Source organism: Geotrypetes seraphini, chromosome 2 (genome assembly GCF_902459505.1).
Source record: "Geotrypetes seraphini chromosome 2, aGeoSer1.1, whole genome shotgun sequence".
NCBI classification, from domain to species: domain Eukaryota; kingdom Metazoa; phylum Chordata; class Amphibia; order Gymnophiona; family Dermophiidae; genus Geotrypetes; species Geotrypetes seraphini.
In genome coordinates this window covers 192,440,080-192,460,628 of record NC_047085.1, presented here as the reverse complement: position 1 = coordinate 192,460,628, position 20,549 = coordinate 192,440,080, and the positions used below count along the sequence as shown (strand labels likewise).

The 20,549-nt window shown below is 48.3% G+C and overlaps 1 protein-coding gene across 4 annotated transcripts in view; it reads right to left on the bottom strand.

Annotated features, from left to right (window-relative positions):
* Positions 1–20,549, bottom strand: part of NUP153 (nucleoporin 153) — a 310,572-nt gene that overhangs the window by 175,449 nt on the left and 114,574 nt on the right. For all 4 annotated transcript variants that reach the window (XM_033934594.1, XM_033934593.1, XM_033934596.1 and 1 more), the window contains 2 exons: positions 15,295–15,435; positions 2,027–2,125 (listed from right to left, as the gene is read on the bottom strand). In XM_033934594.1, the coding sequence (XP_033790485.1) occupies positions 2,027–2,125; positions 15,295–15,435 (240 nt within the window). The remainder of the gene's footprint in view (positions 1–2,026; positions 2,126–15,294; positions 15,436–20,549) is intronic.

Below are 20,549 nucleotides of genomic sequence, written 5' to 3'. Positions count from 1 at the left end.
ACAAATAAGCAAAGACACTTTATTAATTTGGAAATATTAATTGGGAAGAACACACACTTTGTAAACGGGTTTCTACCAGAGCCTCTAATGTAAATATAAAATATAAATACTCAGCTGATGAGGACCCTCAAGTTGTCAGCTGAGGACTTCCACTGCAGTTGGTTGGGGATCTCTTTTGCCAAGCTTGGCAGGCAGCAGTAGCGTCCCTGAGTCACAGATGGCTCATGGATGCTGCCAGCAACTGCTGCGCTTGGTGGAAGGGAGTTCTGGCCATCGCTAGAGGTCTCTGCTGGCGGTGCTTGGGGATCCCCAATAGCACCTTTAAATTCTGACTCAGCACACCCCCAATCAATCATCATTTTTACATACCCCCAGCACCTTTAAATTCCATTCAAGCCCCCCCCCCCAATTAATCATCATTTTTATATACTCCCCAGCACATTTAAATTCAATCCCAGCCCCCCAGAACTGTTAAATTCCGTTCCAGCTCCCCCCCCCCCCCCCGGGTGGTACCTTTAAATGTTGGAGGTCAGTGGACGGCTGCCTGCTGTTTGTCGGGGCCTGCGGCGCACGCTTCATAAGATGCACCCTTATTTCCACCCACTTTTTTGGGGGGAAAAAGTACATCTTATAGAGCAAAAAATACGATACATTTCCCAAAGCTAACATATTTTAGTCAATAAATTCCATTTTTTACCTTTGTTGTCTGGAGACTTATTTTTCCATCAAGTTGGTCCCAGTTTCTTTTTTCCGCTTTCTCATCTTCTGTAAATTCTTCTGTTGCTGTCCATTGGTTCCTCCTACCATGGTCAAGCATTTATCCCACTCTCATCTCCCGGACCATGCGCAGCATCTTTCACCTCTGCCCACCAGACCCAGGCCCAACATTTCTCCTTCTATCACCCCTCTCCAGCACTTTGCCACATCTCTTCCTCCATTCCCTTCACCACTATGTCCAACATTCCTCCCTCTTGCATCCCTTTCAATCTGTCCCACTGTTTCTTTTCCACCACAACATTTCTCCCTTTCATCTTTCTCTTCCCTATCATCTATACCTCCCTCCCTATGATCAAAAATTCTCCTTTCTTCCATTCCCTGTGTACTCGACCATCTTTCACTCTCACTGACATACCCACACCCAATTCTCCCTTTCTATTCCCTCCCCCACCTCAGCATATTTTCCCCTTCCTTCCTCCATCCTCTCTCCCAAGTTCATGCCTTGTGTCCAAAAGCACACTACCTCCCTCCCTTCTCTCCCTTCTGTGTCCCGCGTTTGCCTCCCATGCATCTCTCCTTGCACTCTACAGACCCCCTCCCCTCAGCCAGAATCCCTCCTCCTTTCCTGGTCCTCTTATATTTCTTTCCTTCCACCGGGTCCGCACCGTCCCTCTTTCCTTTCCATTCCCCCACCCTCATTACCTCCGTCCAGTACTCACAGCAAGATCCTCCCCCCCCAACTCCTCCCGAGTTCTTCTTCTGCCTTCTGGTGACGCCACTTCCTGTTTCTGGCGGAGCAAATGAAAGACTCCGCTCCAGCGCAATCATTGCGAACGCCAGAGCGAGGGGGCAGAGAGCGGTGCCCAGGTAACGCAGCCAGAGGAGGGACGAAGTGGGGAAGGGGGACACATTCTGCATCTTTGCAGCACCCACTGGATGGGGGAGGGAAGGACTGGAGCTCCAACATGCTCGCATGCACGCTGTACGTGACTGACGTGAAGCCTTCCCTCCAACGTCAGCTCTGACATCGTAGGGATGACTTCTGATTGGCTAGGTGTGCAGGCAGGAAAAGACGAGCTTCTCGGCTCGAGCTGGCTCCAACCCGCGGGATCCCCGAGGGGTGTCCATGCGAGATCCCTGCGACCCGAGGGGGCATCCCCGCGGTATTCCCGTGACCCGAGGGGGAGAACCCACGTGATCCCCGTGACCCGAGGGGGAGAACCCTGAGGATCTCCGCAGGATTCCCGTCGTCCCCATGCAGCTCTCTAGTAGAAAGAGGAAAAAGGTAATTTGCTAAAGGATTACTTACCGATTGTCCAAGAGGTAGACCATCTGTCTTAGTAGATTTCACAATTGGAGATGAAAAAGTGAACACAGGACTGCTACTGCTTGATGTATTGAGCTGCACCTAGTTTTTGGTGACATTAAGAAAAAGGAAAAATTAAATTTTCACCTGCTAATTTTCTTTCTGTTAGCCTGTAGACTGGTATAGTCCTTATGAATGTGTTATATGCTTCACTGCTACCATCAGGTGGAGACTGAGTACAAACTTGTATATCAGGCTAGAATCTCCCCTAGCAACTTGTATATCAGGCTAGAATCTCCCCTAGCAATCCAGTCTGCCGAATAGCCAAGCAGAACTTAGGAAAGACTTCAACTGAAAACAGTATAACACACTCTGAACAGAAGTGTAAAAACAACGAATACTTATAAACTACTGTTGGAACATGTGCAGAATTTAATCCTGGTATAGAAAACATCCCCCAGCTCACCAGCTAAGCCATAGTCACTGTTCTTACTTCTCTCCGGCCCTAGAAAAATTCTAGAACCCGGAGAAAAAACACAAAATCTGCATGCGAGCAAAACAAAAACCCGCAATCACCATACAAAGACAGATAGGGTGGGGGACTATACCAGTATATAGGCTAACAGAAAGAAAATTAGCAAGTAAGAACCTAATTTCTCCTTCTGTATCGCCTGGTAGACTGGTATAGTCCTTACAAATGGGGCGTACCGAAGCAGTACCCATCAAGGGTGGGACCCCCAAAGGGCCAACACCAGAACACGTTCACCGAATACCGCGGCACGACGCGCTTGAACATCCACACGGTAGTGTCTGACAAAGGAATGCAGAGAAGACCAAACTGCAGCTTTGCAAATATCCACTGGAGGCACTAGAGAAGACTCAGCCCAAGAAGCTGCCTGACCCCTAGTGGAATGAGCCTTGAGAAATTTTGGAACAGGCTTCTGCTTCAGAAGATAAACGAAAGCAATAGTCTCCTTCATCCAACGCGCAATAGTAGCCTTAGAAGCACCATCCCCCTTTTGAGGACCCACTAGAACAGTGGTTCTCAACCTTCCTAATGCTGCGACCCTTTAATACAGTTCCTCATGTTATGGTGACCCCCAACCATAAAATTATTTTCATTGCTACTTCATAACTGTAATTTTGCTACTGTTATGAATCGTAATGCAAATATCTGATATGCAGGATGTATTTTCATTGTTACAAATTGAACATAATTAAAGCATAGTGATTAATCACAAAAACAATATGTAATTATATATTGTGAAATATTTATTTCTAATTACAGTGGGCATATCCGCCTGGAGACGGATAGAGGAGCGGTGTCTCGGTTCTTAAGACCAGTGTTTTTCAAACTTTTGATATCTATGGACTGGCGGAAATAAAATAATTATTTTATGGACCCGCAGTTGAAGAACACTGGGCTAAGTCGTGCTCATCTCCACCCAATCTCTGCCCCAGACCTCGCCATCATAATAGTACTAATTGTAACACCATTTTTTCCATTCATTTTTCATATATACACACAATATAATTGTATTAACAACACATAATGATTAACCACAAAATTAAAATACACAAAGCACACTGTATGCTTTTTAACATTCATTCCTACCAGAAAGCACAGTTACTTACCGTAACAGGTGTTATCCAGGGACAGCAGGCAGATATTCTTGACTGATGGGTGACGGCACCGACGGAGCCCCGGTACGGACCATTTTAGAGTGATAGCACTCTAAGAACTTTGAAAGTTCTAGTAGGCCGCACCGCGCACGCGCAAGTGCCTTCCCGCCCGACAGAGGCGCGCGGTCCCCAGTTAGGATAAGCCAGCTAAGAAGCCAACCCGGGGAGGTGGGAGGGACGCAAGAATATCTGCCTGCTGTCCCTGGATAACACCTGTTACGGTAAGTAACTGTGCTTTATCCCAGGACAAGCAGGCAGCATATTCTTGACTGATGGGTGACCTCCAAGCTAACAAAAAGAGGGATGGAGGGAAGGTCGGCCATTAGGAAAATAAATTTTGTAAAACAGATTGGCCGAAGTGTCCATCCCGTCTGGAGAATGCATCCAGACAATAATGTGATGTAAAAGTGTGAACTGAGGACCAAGTAGCAGCCTTGCAGATTTCCTCAATGGAAGTAGATCGGAGGAAAGCTACAGACGCTGCCATAACTCTAACTTTGTGGCCCGTGACAGAACCTTCCAGTGTCAGGCCCGACTGAGCATAACAGAAAGAAACGCAAGCAGCAAGCCAATTGGAGAGAGTGCGTTTAGATACAGGATGACCCAACTTATTAGGATCAAAGGACAAAAATAGTTGAGGAGATGATCTGTGGGGCTTAGTACGTTCAAGATAGTAAGCCAGAGCACGTTTACAGTCCAAGGTATGCAAAGCCTGTTCACCTGGATGAGAATGAGGCTTTGGAAAAAATACAGGTAGGACTATGGACTGGTTAAGATAAAAGTCAGACACAACCTTAGGAAGAAATTTGGGGTGTGTACGGAGAACCACCTTATCATGGTGAAAAACAGTGAAAGGTGGATCGGCCACTAGTGCATGCAGTTCACTGACCCTCCTGGCAGAAGTGAGAGCTATAAGGAAGACCACTTTCCAGGTAAGAAATTTGAAATGCGCTATGGCCAAAGGTTCAAAAGGAGGCTTCATTAAAGCGGAAAGAACCACATTGAGATCCCAGACCACAGGAGGAGGCTTGAGAGGTGGTTTCACATTGAAAAGGCCCCTCATGAACCGAGAAACCAAAGGATGAGCCGAGAGGGGTTTTCCATGAATTGGCTCATGAAAGGCAGCAATTGCACTAAGGTGAACTCTGATAGAAGTAGATTTAAGACCAGAGTCAGACAAGGAAAGAAGATAGTCCAACACCAGTCCCACTGCTAGAGACATGGGATCATGGTGATGTAAGAGGCACCAGGAAGAAAACCGAGACCACTTCTGTTGATAACACTGGAGCGTGGCCGGTTTCCTGGAAGCATCAATGATAGAGCGGACAGGCTGAGAAAGGAGTGAGTGAGCCGAAGTCAGCCCGAGAGATACCAAGCTGTCAGGTGCAGAGACTGTAGGTTGGGATGCAGTAGGGTCTGCTGATGCTGAGAAAGCAGAGAAGGTAACAGTGGAAGAGGTATGGGTTCCCTGGAACTGAGTTGAAGTAGAAGGGAGAACCAATGTTGCCTGGGCCACCATGGAGCGATGAGAATCATGGTGGCTTGTTCCCTCTTGAGCTTGAACAGTGTTCGCAGCATGAGCGGTAGAGGGGGAAAAGCATATAGGAAGAGACTGGTCCAATCCAGGAGAAATGCATCGGGCGCCAGACGGTGAGGAGAGTAGAGTCTGGAGCAAAACAGGGGCAGCTGATGGTTGTGGGGAGCTGCAAAAAGGTCCACTTGAGGAGTGCCCCATTGAGCGAAAATGGTCTGAAGAGTCGAGGGATCGAGAGTCCATTCGTGAGGTTGGAGAATTCTGCTGAGATTGTCCGCTAAGGAATTCTGTTCCCCTTGAATGTAGATAGCCTTCAGGAATAAGTGACGAGCTGTCGCCCAAGACCAAATCCGTTGGGCTTCCTGACACAACAGGCGAGAGCCCGTTCCTCCCTGTTTGTTGATGTAGTACATTGCAACTTGATTGTCTGTGCAAATGAGTAGTACTTGAGGAAAGAGAAGATGTTGAAACGCCTTGAGGGCATAGAACATCGCTCGGAGTTCCAGGAAATTGATGTGGTGTTTCTTTTCCTGGGCAGTCCAAAATCCCTGAGTTTGGAATTCGTTCAAGTGAGCTCCCCAGGCGTAGGGGGAGGAATCTGTGGTGATGACTAGTTGATGAGGAGGTAGATGGAACAGCAGACCTCTGGATAGATTTGAAGATGTCAACCACCAAAGAAGTGACTGTCGAAGAGACGAGGTCACAGATATGTGTTGTGAACAAGGATCCGTCGCTTGGGACCATTGGTTCGCTAAGGTCCATTGAGGAGTACGCAGGTGGAGACGTGCGAAGGGTGTGACATGTACTGTCGAAGCCATGTGCCCCAATAGCACCATCATGTGATTCGCAGAAATGGTAATCTGTTGAAACACCTGCTGACAGAGATGGAGGATGGCGTGAAGGCGGTTGGATGGAAGAAACGCCCTCATCAGAACAGTGTCCAGAACGGCTCCAATAAATTGAAGTCGCTGGGTCGGAATGAGGTGAGACTTGGGTAGATTGATTTCGAACCCTAATAGTCGAAGGAAGTGAATGGTCTGATTGGTGGCAAGCAGAACCGCCTGAGGGGAATGAGCTTTGATCAACCAGTCGTCCAGATAAGGGAAGACTTGAAAGTTGTGAGAGCGGAGATAGGCCGCTACCACAATCAGACATTTGGTGAATACCCTGGGAGAGGAGGCCAGGCCGAAGGGTAGCACTTTGTACTGATAATGATGTTGATTGATGAGAAAGCGCAGATATTGCCTGGACGTCAGATGGATAGGAATATGTGTGTAAGCCTCTTTGAGATCGAGGGAGCATAGCCAGTCGCCCTGAGCGAGAAGAGGGTAGAGGGTGGCAAGAGAGAGCATTTTGAACTTCTCCTTGACCAAACATTTGTTGAGATCTCTGAGATCTAAGATGGGTCTGAGGTCTCCGGTCTTTTTGGGAACTAGAAAGTACCGGGAGTAAAAACCCTGACCTCGCTGATCTTGAGGAACTTCTTCGATGGCATTGAGAAGAAGGAGGGATTGAACCTCTTGAGCGAGAAGGAGGGACTGAGACTTGTTGGAAGCAGACTCTTTTGGCAGGCCTAACGGCGGAGGAGTCTGAAAATTGAGGGAGTAGCCATGGGCTATGATCGAGAGCACCCACTGGTCGGTGGTGATTACCTTCCATCGAGAGTGAAAAATGGTTAATCGACCTCCTATGGGCTGTGGAAGAGGACAGGAGGGAGGGAGACTGGCAATGCCCAGGAGAAGGGAGTCAAAAGGGCTGAGTCGGCTTAGTCTGAGTGACAGGCTTTATGGTAGGCGGCTGTTGCTGACGTGCTTGTTGGTGCTGTTGCCGCTGCCTCCGAGGTTGTGGAGGTTGAGGCTGAACTGGCCGAGCAGAAAACCGCCTCTGATATGATGGCTGCTGTCTAAATGGACGAGGAGGAGGAGGCTTCTTTTTATTTTTCAGCAAAGTATCCCACCTCGTCTCATGGGCAGAGAGCTTTTGAGTGGTGGTATCCATAGATTCTCCAAAGAGCTCATCACCCAGGCAGGGAGCATTGGCAAGGCGGTCCTGGTGGTTCACATCAAGGTCGGAGACTCGGAGCCATGCCAATCGTCTTATCGCTACAGACATAGCCGTGGCTCGGGATGTGAGTTCAAAAGTATCATAGATGGACCGGACCATGAACTTCCTGAGTTGTAGGAGACTGGAAGTGCATTGTTGGAATGCAGGAAGCTTACGTTCAGGAAGATACTTTTGAAAAGAAGAGACTTGCTGAATCAAATGTTTCAGGTAAAAAGAGAAGTGAAACGCATAGTTACCTGAATGGTTGGCCAGCATTGCATTTTCGTAAAGTCTTTTGCCAAATTTATCCATGGCCTTGCCCTCTCTGCCAGGAGGGACAGAGGCATATACACTAGAGCCTGCCGATTTTTTGAGGGTGGACTCCACCAGCAGAGATTCATGGGGCAGCTGGGGTTTGTCAAACCCTGGAATAGGAATCACCTTGTAAAGCGATTCCAGCTTCCTAGGGGCTCATGGAATGGTGAGAGGAGTTTCTAAATTTTTGTAAAAAGTTTCCCTCAAGATGTCATGGAGGGGTAACTTTAAAAATTCTTTCGGAGGCTGGTCAAAATCCAAAGCATCAAGAAATGCTTTGGATTTTTTAGAGTCAGACTCTAGAGGGATGGAAAGGGTGTCCTACATCTCCTTAAGAAACTTGGTGAAGGACGAGTGCTCTGGCTTACCAGCAGGATCCTGCACCGATGTAACATCCTCCTCCGAGGAATAATCTGCCTCAGTACCGAGGGGGTCATCAGAATCATCCCACAAATCAGGGTCCCGTACCGATGTCAGACGTCCCTGAGAAAGTGGGGTAGAAGGTTCGGTATGCTTGGTTTTGCATACCGATTTACCAGACCTCATGGACACCGTACCAGGTGACTGTACAGCAGTACGGGTGTCAGAGAACGGCACCGGCTCTGAAGTCGAGTAAGCAGTGCGTCGAAGAGACTTCGGTTCCGCCGAGAGAACAGGCATAGAAACAGATTTTTGCGGTGCCGACAACGTCAATGCCGACAAAACAGGCTGTTCGACGATCGGCACCGAATGCTCAGTAGGTACCGACACTGGAAGGCTCGGAGTCAGCAGAGCCGGGAGCAAGTGTTGTAACTGCTCCTTAAGCTGGACCTGAAGGATGGATGCTATTCTCTCATCCAGAGACGGTCCCGATGGCACTGGTACCGCTTTTTTCTTGCTCGGTACCTGCGGTGCAGCTCGACGCTCAGGCGAAGTCGATGGCGATGAAGAGGCAGTGACTTCAATAGGAGCGGAGCGTTTGCGAGGCCGGCGCGCAGTCTGCAGGACTTGGCTCACTGCTTGTTCGACTGGCGGACTAAGGACAGTAGGGGATGGCTTCTTAGCCGGCTTACCTACAGGGTGCGACACCGAGGATGGATCTTGCGGTGTCGAAGTCACCGGTGCCGATTTGGAGGAAGATGACGGTGTCAATGCCGGGGGAACTTCCATGGCGGCACCGAAAAGAATTCGCTGTTGAATTTGGCGATTCTTTAGAGTTCTCTTTTGGAGAGAACTGCAGCGGGTGCACGTTTCTTCACCTCACATAACCCCGGCCCCACCCCCAACCCCTTCCTCCCACACCCGATTCCCCCGTGACCCTCTCTCCACTTCCCTTGTCTAGTCCGATCTAACCCACAATTTTCAGTCAAACTGTTATACATCTTCCTTTCATTGCAGACTACTGTAAATTGTGGTAACTTCATTGCTGACTGTTGTAAATTGTAAATTGTTGTAATTTACTGTAAATCTACAGGTAATTTGTTTGTAAATCTGCTTGTAACATGTTGTAAATAAGCTTGTCAATGCAGATCATTTGTTAATTGTTGTAAACCGCCTAGAACTCGATGGGTATGGCGGTATATAAGAATAAAGTTATTATTATTATTATTTCTGCCCTATGGTCCGGACCCAGACACTGAAGGCACCACTTGTGCGGGTCGGAAAGAGAAATAGGACGTGCACACCGCTGACACTTCTTAAAACCCGGTGAAGGGGGCATGAAGGGAAAAACGGCCGTAGCAAAATCGAAACCTGAGGCTTCGATGGTGCCAACAGGCCCCGCTGGGGCTGACCGGAAAAAAGTCGGAAAAAAAATGGACTTTTTTTTTTTTTTTTAAATAAAAGAAAGAAACGATAAGGTGAATAAATCACGACAAGAAAATAACGCGCGAGCGGGAAGGCGAGAAAAATTTGAAAAAATTTTCCAACAGCAGTTGAAACACGCATCTTTTTAGCTCCGCGGAAACTATGAAACTGGGGACCGCGCGCCTCTGTCGGGCGGGAAGGCACTCGCGCGTGCGCAGTGCGGCCTACTAGAACTTTCAAAGTTCTTAGAGTGCAATCACTCTAAAATTGTCCGTACCGGGGCTCCGTCGGTGCCGTCACCCATCAGTCAAGAATATGATGCCTGCTTGTCCTGGGATAAAACAGATAACCCCATGCTAATGCAGGGCCAAAAACTAAAAGTACTAATATTTACAAACAAACCCTAAGATGCAAGACTCTGCAAGCAGTACAATCCCAGAGGAAAAGAAACAAATGCATTTCTTCCTGAACAGACAAATCAATCACTAAATAAAAAGAATAAAAGCATTTCCCCTACCGTTGTTGTCTCTCTCCCTCCATGTGCCTTGCCTTCTGGGTGGGCTAGTCCACTGTGCGATCAACGCAGCGTCTTCGGGCTGGCTCCCTGAATGCTGCATTGCACAAAGCTGTGGGCAGCGGCTCCTCATGCGCATCCCGCGCCTCATCTGGAAGCCTTCCCTCTGACGTTACGTCAGAGAGAAGGCTTCCGGTTCAGGCGCAGGCCGCACATAATAGCCTTTTCCAAATGCTTTGTGCACTGCAGCACTCAGGGAGCCGGCCCGAAGACGCTGCGTTGATCACACAACTGGACCAGCGGATAAAGAACGCTGTCTTGGGCCCGATGGATGTGCCGGCCCTGTGGACCGGCAGAAAATTTCTGCGGACTGGCGGTTGAAGAACACTGCCTAAAACCATCGGAAATATGTGTTTTCCGACGGTCTTAGGCGACCCCTGTGAAAGGGTCGTTCAACCCCCCAAAGGGGTCGTGACCCACAGGTTGAGAACCACTGCGCTAGGACAAAGAGATGATCTGATTTCCTGATCTCCTCTGCACATAAAAGTGAAGGACCTGACTGACATCCAACTTGCGCAACTGTGTCTGCTCAGAAGAGCCCTCCTGGCTACCCAACACCGGGAGGACCACTCCTAATTGACATGAAAAGGAAAAACTACCTTTGGCAGAAAAGAAGGAACAGGCCTCAAGACAACCCGTTCCCTAGAAAACTCCAAGAAGGGGAGCCCTACAAGAGAGAGCACAGCTCAGAAACAGGTTTAGCTGAAGTAATGGCCACTAAGACCGCTTTAAGAGTAAGGTCCTTTAAAGAGCAGTCGTCCAACGGTTCAAAGGGAGGGCGCACTAGAACTGACAGGACCAGATTCAGATCCCAAGAAGGAACAGAGGGTTGTACGGGAGGCTTGAGCAATTTGGCCACTAGCAAGAAGTGAATCACATCAGGAATGGCAGTCAACGCTGACCGTTTAACAACCCACAAAAGGCTGACAAGGCCGCAAGCTGAACCCGGAGAGAAGACCAAGCCAGTCCTCTGTCCAGGCCCTCCTGCAAGAACTCTAAGATGATAGGCAGGGAAGCGAGAAAAGAGACAACTCCATGCGCATTACACCATTCCTCAAATAGACGACAAACCCTCACATAAGTCAGAGAGGTAGAAAGCCTCCGGGACCACAAGAGAGTTGAGATCTCTTTATCTGAATACCCCTTCTTACCTAGGCGACCCCTGTCAAGAACCAAGCCGTAAGACAAAAGGGACCCAGATCGAACATTGGAATGGGACCCTGAGTCACAAGGTCATCCAAGAGAGGAAGAGGATCCGCCAGCAGATGCCTCACTAGATCTACGAACCACGGCCGCCTGGGCCAATCTGGAGCCACGAGAACCACAAGGCCCGGATGTCAAACTATGCAGAGGACTCTGCCCACTAATGGCCACAGAGAGAACACATACAACAGCCCCTCTGTTGGCCATGGTTGAACCAGAGCATCTAGGCTCTTGGCCTAATGTCTCTGTGACGACTGAAGAAGTGGGGTGTTTTGGCGTTGACACTTGTGGCCATCAGGTCTATGAGGGGCTGACCCCAAGACTACACTATCAGCTGAAAGGCCACCAGGCTGAGACACCACTCTCCGGGATCTAACAAGTGACGACTTAGGAAGTCTGTTTGAACATTCTTCACTCCAGCTATGTGGGATGCTGATATTTCTTGACGATGCGACTCCGCTTAGACCATGAGCAGAGCCACCTCCTGTGCCACCAAAGAACTCCTGATGATTGACATAGGCCACTGCCATGGCATTGTCTGGCAGAACCCTGACTGACTTGCCCATTAGAAAGGACTGGAAGACTAGAAACGCCAGATGGATGGCTCTGGTCTCCAAGACATTGATTGACCAAGAGACCTCTTGCGTGTCCTGAGCTGAGTGACCTAGACACTGAGCTCCCCAACTGAGAAGACTGGCATCCATGAGCAGCACCATCCACTGCGGCTGATCCAGACTCGCTCCTTGTACAAGATGGGGGGTCTGGAGCCACCAATGAAGATTGCCCCAAGCTAAGCCTGGAAGCAGAACAGGCATCCAGACTGTGCCTCTGAGACAATCACCTCCGAAAAAGAGCATACTGAAGAGAACGCATGTGGGCCCGTGACCACCTCACTACATCGAGGGAAGCCACCATCGACCCCAAGACTTGGAGGAATCCTGCGCCAGAGGACACCGGGACGCTATAAGCAGGGGGATCTGAGAATGCAATGTGCTTACCCGGGCCTCTGGAAGGAAGACCTTCCCCAAGGAGGTGTCGAACACCACTCCTAGATACTTCAGGCACTAAGAGGGAGTCAGCCTGCTCTTGGCAAGGTTCATTATCCATTCCAGTGACTACAGAAACTCCACCACCCGAGCTATGACCCGGGTGCTCTCCGGTAACGACTTCGCTCAAATCAACCAGTTGTCCAGGTAGGGATGAATTAGAATACCCTCTTTTCGCAATGCCGCCGCGATGACCACCATCACCTTGGTGAACGTCCGCAGAGCCGAGGCCAGACCAAAGGGAAGTGCACAGAACTGATAATGTTGCTCCAAGATCGCAAAGCGCAGGAAACGATGGGTAGACCAAATAGGAATGTGCAAGTAAGCCTCTGTCAGATCTAGAGAGATCAGAAACTCCCCCGGCTGAACCACCAGAATCACAGATCGCAGAGTTTCATGCGGAAGGAAGGCACATGAAGAGCCATGTTGACCCCCTTCAAATCTAAGATGGGTCGAAAGGTCCCTTCTTTCTTTGGCACCACAAAGTAAATTGAGTACCAACCTGTGCCCCACTCCTGCAGGGGAACTGAAACCACTGTGTGGAGATCTAACAATCTTTGAAGGGTCTGGTGAAAGGCCTGCTGCTTCCACACCACCTGCGAGGGAGAAGCGAGAAAACGATATGGCAAGGAACGGGCAAACTCCAGAGCATAATCGTCCCGAATCACCTCCAGAACCCACTGTGCGGACGTGATGTCTGCCCACTTTGGATAAAAATCCCTCAGCCAAGCACCCACCAGAATCAATACGGGCACTGGCAAGGAGTCATTGGGTAGGATGGGTGGCAGGGGACCAGGCTAGGGCGCTACCGCACCCCAGCGGGCCCCACGAAAGGACTGCATGCTCTGGAAGAACCTGCCTCTAGAGAGCCCAGGAGACTGAAAAAAAGCAGCCCCTCGACCAGTGCGGAAACAGCGGAAATCACGCCCACGCCAAGCACCACCTTGAGCCAGCGGCCTAGGCCTATCCTCAGGCAAACGAGGCACTTTAGAATCAGTGAGTCTTAAGCAACCTGTACAGGTCCTCACCAAATAAGAAAAGATCCTTAGCTTTGGACGCCGAATCCGCCAACCAAGCACGAAGCCACAAGGTACCGCTAGCTGCCACTGCAAACGCCAACAACTAGGCAGTAGCTCGCAATAGGTCATACATGGCATCTGAAAGATAACAAGCACCCAATTCAATCTTTGCCACCTCACGCTTGAGCAATTCCCAATCCTCAGATTTATAATCAAGGACATGCCCAGCGAAAACATGCCCGAGCCACCAGCCCGCCACACATCGCCGCTTGGACTGCCAGAGCTGTCACATCAAAACTCTGTTTAAGGAGGGACTCCAACTTACTCTCCCCCAGGTCCTTCAAGGCCGCACCGCCCTCAACCTGCACGGTATGCCTCTTTAGAGATGGCTGAGACCATCGCGTCCACCACAGGTGACTTCAGAGTGTCTCTATCCCCCTCAGGAATGGGTTACCGGCAGAGCGCGCAAAACAAAAGGGAGCTTCCAGACCCTGTCACTGTGCGAGCATAATGTCCTGAATATCCTGATGCATAGGAAAAGTGCGGGAAGCAGAGCGGATCCCCTTAAGCAAGGGTTCCACCATACGCGGGGGCTCCGACATGATGTTCTCAAAGTGCAAAACTGAGGAGACCTGAAGAATCAGCTCTTCCCACTGAAAAATGCGTACCACAGATGCATCTTCACCAGCAGGGGGGTGCTCAAACCCCTTGCTGGCAGAATCCGACCCCCAAGAGGATCCTGGAAATCTCCCCAAGGGTCCAGGTCCTCATCAATTACATCTTGCTCCTCTAGGCAAAAATCCTTGTCTCAAGAGACCCTTGGGCGCTTGGACGAGAGAGAAGTAGAGGGGGCAAAATCACCGCTGCATGGGGCCGGCACCGGGGAAGACGTCGAGGGGAAGATGTCGAAGGCAACCCTCCCCCCCACGAATGAACACGGAACCTCCAGTTGCCAGCACATAAGCTGTACAAAGTGCTAACATAAATTCAGGGGGGGGGGGACCCCTGGTGGCTCCAAGGCACTCCCTGCCCCAGTAGGGGACCCTGCCATACCTTGCCCCTGTATTTCCTGAACAGGGGGAAGGTCAGCTGAGGTAACAGAAATGAAGGAGGTTCCCGCCGAAATTGGACCCGAAACCGCCATAATTGGAGCTCGTGCAGCCTGCCGCATCTGAAAACCCTGGGACTTTCCTGATGCTGAGGCCGAGGAACTGACTGACGCGAAAAGGGAATCCCCAGCCGCTCTGGCAGTAAGGGAATCCTTTACTCCCTGATCGTTGGTGGCAGGAGAACCCTCCACGTGGGCATCGGGGGAAGCCCGGCTTCCCTGTGATCCAAAGCCGACTCGCGAGGTATAAGCAGCGGGGTGCCGTGGCTGCTGGCATCTGCTGCCGATGAGGCTGCCCCACTGCTCCGGCCTGCACAACGCTTGCACAGGCCGGCTGCAAGTACCTCGCGTCTGGAGCACTTTTTCCCTTTAAAAGTGCTCATTGTGCTGAAAACCGCCCTAGCTGCAAGAAAAAGTGCCGGTTAGATGAGAAAACACAGAAAAAAGGAAGTTTTAAAGGGAAATGAGCCCTTTAGACGGGCACACCTCAGGATTTTTTTTTAAACTTAAACAGAACAGACTTCACGGCTCTCAAAGCTGGAGGGCTAACCAACCAGGGGGGTCAGGCTGCCGGCTGAGGTACCTCTACAAAAATTTGGGGAGGTGCAGGAAGGGATCCAGCACGAGACCCACCGGATTTAACACCCCCAAGGTTGGACGGATCCCCAAACAGGACCCATCCAAGCTCTGTCCAGCACAAAAGGAGTCCAAAGCAAAATTCCAACAGTCCTAAGAAGGAAGACGAATTAGTCTTACCACTTACTATGGAGACTGAGATAGACTGGATTGCTAGGGGGGAAGCTATTCTGATATACAAGTTTGTTCTCAGTTTCCACCTGCTGGTAGCAGTGAGGTATATAACCCATTCGTAAGGACTACAGTATACCAGTCTACCAGGTGATACAAAAGTACTGATTTTCTTAAATAATTTATTTCCACAGCAATATTTTTAAAAAATTACCTTATTAACCATAGGCTGTGTTGCAGAGGATGACAATGTTGTACTAGGAATGGGTTTCGAATTGAAGTTGAAGCTAAAACTTGGTAGTGCAGTGCTGCTGATGGGCAGAGAGATTTTGGGTAGCTCTGGGACCGACACCTCCTGAGACAAAATAATGCACAGGCAAGTATTAGAAAAATAAAAGCATAGCTTTGTTTGTGCTGCTATATACACATTGTTATAACTTTTCTCAACCTTCTACAAGAAAAAGGTAGCAGGAAGCAGCAGTTTGCTTACACAGTTTGCTGTTGGTGGTGGAGGGTGCACAAATAGTAGGGGTGCAATTCTGGTAAATGGAGGGTCAATTTTGTACCAGCACTTGAATCAATGGGGGGGAACGGGGAGAGGGCACTGCTTCCCTATGTGACCTTACCAAACTACGGGTATACCTATGACAATAAGCACAATATATTTAAATGTAACCAAGTATATGGGAACCTGCAAATGGTCTTCAAGAGACTAGAAGATACCATGCTCATTTACCGATGACCTTTATATGCAGTATGTGTGTGTCACGATATATGCAGTTCAGGTGTGTGTTATGATCTTAGGAGTTCCAGTTAATTATATTGTGCTCACTTATCAATAGGTATACAGTGCGAGAATTACCGAATTTTTCGTTCTATAAGACACCCCCCCCTCCCCTCCCACATAGAGGAGGAAAAACCAAGGAAAAAAATTTGGTTCAGAATATTTTTTCTTGGTTTTTCCTCCTCTACAGGGGTGTGTGTCTTATGGTCGGGTGCTTCTGGTGCTGGGAAGCCCGAAGCAGTCCACCCACAGCAGCACACAGCCCTCCCCCCAGTACCTTATTAAACTGGCAGTGGTCCTGCACAGTCTCCTGCTGGACAGCTGCCTTTCGTTGCAGAGCAGCGCATAATGCAGGAGTGTGACCTTTGCGCTTCCTGCCTGGTCCCGTGCCACGCTGTGATTGGCTGGGGTCAATTCTCAATAAGAACTGACCTCAGTCAATAACAGAGTGGCGCAGGAAGCGCAAAGGTCGCGCTCTTGCGTTGTGCACTGCTCTGCAATGAAAGGCAGCCATCCAGCAGGAGACTGCACTGAACCACTGCCAGTTTAAAAAGGTACCGGGGGGTGCGAGATATATTCGCTCCATAAGACGCACCTACTTTTCCACCCCATATTTGGGAGTGGAAAAAGTGCGTCTTATGGAGTGAAAAATATGGTATGTTCTTAGCTCTCTCCCTCTTACACGACTATAGAGCTTTGCTTGCATGAAAGGCATGTTGGACCTCAGCTCTATTAATTTACTTCTGTTTTATATTTATTACATGTCCTAATGATTAGAAAAATGGATTGAAAACCAAAATACTAGGGTCCAAATACTCTAGACCAGTGATTCTTAACCTTTTTTGAATCATGGACTCCTTTAAAAATTTGATGAAAGCTTTCGACCTCCCTACCCAGAAATATTCACATAAATACAACTTTGTATCCGATCGCCCCCTCATCCTCCGATCGACCCCCTCCTCCTCGCCCCAATCCAAGTCCTGGTGCTGTTTTTTGTTATGCGGGCTGCCAACGAGCGATTCTCGGTGAGGGGGGCCTGGGGAAAAAACCCGCAAATAATCAAAACCACGAATGTCGAAACCGCGAATAGGGAGGGGGAAGTGCATTATTAGGGGGAAGTGTAATATTAAACTTTAAAGTAAACAATCTTAAAAAAAAAACCACCACTCCTTTTTTATGCAAAATGTAATGGCCACTCATTATAATTATGAAATATAATTTGCACTCTTGTGCAAATTAAAACAAATCTACTACGTTTTCTACTACCTTTACTACCACTACATCTACTCTCGTTATCTGTGAGAAAAATAAACAGTAATATAAATGTTTAATTTTTATCTGACCCTCACAGATCCCCTGAAACCCATCCATGGACGCCACTAGGGGTCTACGAAGTCCAAGTTAAGAACACCTGATCTAGACTTTAAGCTGGCTGTGCCACAGATTCATTTACATAGAACTGAAAGCAAAATTAAAGAAACTTAAAAAGTAAAACGACGAGTTGAGACAAATAGTGAAGTACTGTATGTACTTGAATATAAACCGAGGCAACCTTTTTCCTCCCATAAAAGGTTGTTTAGGTTGAACTCGCATCAGTCTTGTGATGTTACTGTGGGAGTGAGTGGCCTAGTGGTTAGACCTGCTACCTCAGCACCCTCAAGTTGCAAGTTCAATCCCAGTCTGCTCTTTGTGACTCTGGGCAAGTCACTTAATCCTTCCATTGTCACAGGTACCATAGTTAGAATATAAACCTTAAGGAACAAAATACTTAAGAGTAACTGATTACTATTCAATGTAATGTAACCACTTTGGATGAATCTTTTCATGAAAAGGCAGTAAATAAACATAGCAACCACTGTGGGAACTCACGTCAGTCATTTTAAGTAGTAAGACTACAAGGGGAAGGAGAATAGGATTGCTCTTGCCCTAGCTCACCACTGAACCAGTAGGGCTTAAGGCAGGCCTGTGATGGATCTGAGTAGGTAAAGACTCAAATATAAACCAAAAAATGTAGGTTTATAATCGAGTATATACAGTAGTCTGAAAGAGCGAAATTACTTACCTGAAAGCAGGTGTTCTCTAAGGACAGAAGGCCAAATGTTCTCACAGTTGGATGATGTCATTTTTCCTACCCTTGTTGTCTTGGTGATTTTATTTTTCCAATTATCTTTTCCCAGGCACTTCCTTCTGTCTGTACTCTTAACTGTATACTCATCTTAATATTTTATCAATGCTTTGTATCTGCCATTGCTTATGTTGCTTCTTAATTTGGATCTTTTTTCAATTCTAAGGATGTTCTTTTGCCTCTAATAGCCTCTTTCAAATCACCTTTTAACCATGCTGGCGGTTTGCTCTTCTTTTCATCGTTAATACGTGGAATGCATCTGGTCTGGGCTTCCAAGATGGCATTTTTGAATGATGTCCTAACCTTTGCAGCTGATCCTTTTAGCTTCATTTTAACCATTTTCCTCATTTTATCGTAGTCACCCTTTTGAAAATTAAATGCTACTACAGTACATTTCTTTAGTGACTGCACTCCAGATTATCAGCTCAAATTTGATCATGTTTCCAACACAGTTAACTCTCGTACTATGCCCTGCATTCCATTAAAAACTAAATCTAAAATAGCTCACCTTTTTGTCAGTTACTGGTACAGTTGCTTCAAGAAGCAGTCGTTTATTACGTCAAGGAATCTCTGATGTAACATCCTTAGCAATCCCTGATGTAACTTAAAAGGGTGGCAAAAAAATAAACTACAAAAATACATAGGAAAGGGAGAAACTAATCTAAAAACAAAAAACATACTAACTGAAAATAAAAAACATAAGTAAGGCACAAAATTTGCACGCATAATTAGAGAATGACATAGGAACAAATTTGTCCCCGTCCCTGCAGGAAGTCAATGTCCCGTCCCCGCGAGTTTTGTCCCTGTCCCATTACTGTAAGATCTGCCTTAACCATACAAGGCTCGAACACTTATGATTTTAAAATGTTTGAGGCTTGTGCAGATGAGTATGGAGCTTGCAGGTATGGGGCAGGGACAAGAAAAGAACTCACAGGGACGTGGAAAAATCTTCCTGTGTCATTCTCTACGCACAATGTTGAGGCAAGAAAATACTTGAAACACATATTCTGTGCTCCATGGAAAAACACAGACTGAGGGACCCGAGTTCACGCTTCAGGTGAGAAGTTCCCCATGCATCCATAGTACAGAGCTGTTAGAAAATTCTGCATATTTTTATGCTAATACTATGTCGGGATCTGTCAGATTACGGTACCCAGCTGTGAGAATAGGTGACCCTGCTTGTCCTCGGACAATCATTCAGTCCCTAACTGGGAAAGCCAAGAAATAAACTGAAGATAAGGAAGAAAAGAAAGGTGACCAGATTGTATAGGGAATGCCATATAGCACAGTTACTTACCGTAACAGGTGTTATCCAGGGACAGCAGGCAGATATTCTTTACGCATGGGTGACGTCACCGACGGAGCCCACGGTACGGACCTTTTTACTAGAAAGTTCTAGTTGGCCGCACCGCGCGTGCGCGAGTGCCTTCCCGCCCGACGGAGGAGTGCGTGGTCCCCAGTTAGTATAAGCCAGCTAAGAAGCCAACCCGGGGAGGAGGGTGGGACGTAAGAATATCTGCCTGCTGTCCCTGGATAACACCTGTTACGGTAAGTAACTGTGCTTTATCCCAGGACAAGCAGGCAGCATATTCTTTACGCATGGGTGACCTCCAAGCTAACAAAGAGGGAGGAGGGATGGTTGGCCATTAGGAAAATAAATTCTGAAGTACAGATTGGCCGAAGTGCCCATCCCGTCTGGAGAAAGCATCCAGACAGTAGTGAGTAGTGAATGTGTGAACTGAGGACCAGGTGGCCGCCTTGCAGATTTCCTCAATGGGTGTAGAACGGAGGAAAGCAACAGAAGCGGCCATAGCTCTTACCCTGTGGGCCGTGACAGCGCCGTCTAGTGACAGACCGGCCCGAGCGTAACAGAACGCGATGCAAGCTGCAAGCCAGTTGGATAGCGTTCGTTTAGAGACCGGTCGACCCAAACGATTCGGGTCGAAGGTCAGGAAGAGCTGAGGGGACAAGCGGTGAGCCCTTGTTCGATCGAGATAGTAAGCTAGGGCACGCTTGCAGTCAAGACTGTGCAATGCCTGTTCTCCGGGATGTGAATGAGGCTTCGGGAAGAACACAGGCAAAACAATGGACTGGTTGAGGTGAAAGGCTGAGACCACCTTTGGAAGGAACTTTGGATGGGTGCGCAGAACCACCTTGTCATGGTGAAAAATAGTGAACGGTGGATCGGCAACCAGTGCATGAAGCTCACTAACCCTCCTGGCAGAGGTGATGGCAATGAGGAAAAGAACCTTCCATGTCAGAAATTTGAGCGAAGTTGTGGCAAGAGGCTCAAAGGGAGGTTTCATGAGGGCAGACAAAACCACATTCAGGTCCCAGACGACCGGAGGAGGCTTCAGAGGTGGTTTGACGTTGAAGAGGCCCCTCATGAATCGGGAAACCAGAGGGTGAGCCGTGAGAGGTTTTCCTAGGACAGGCTCATGGAATGCCGTGATGGCACTGAGATGGACTCTGATTGAGGTAGACTTGAGGCCTGCGTTGGACAGGGAGAGTAAGTAGTCCAGGACAGTTTCCACCGCTAAGGAGGTGGGATTGTGATGAT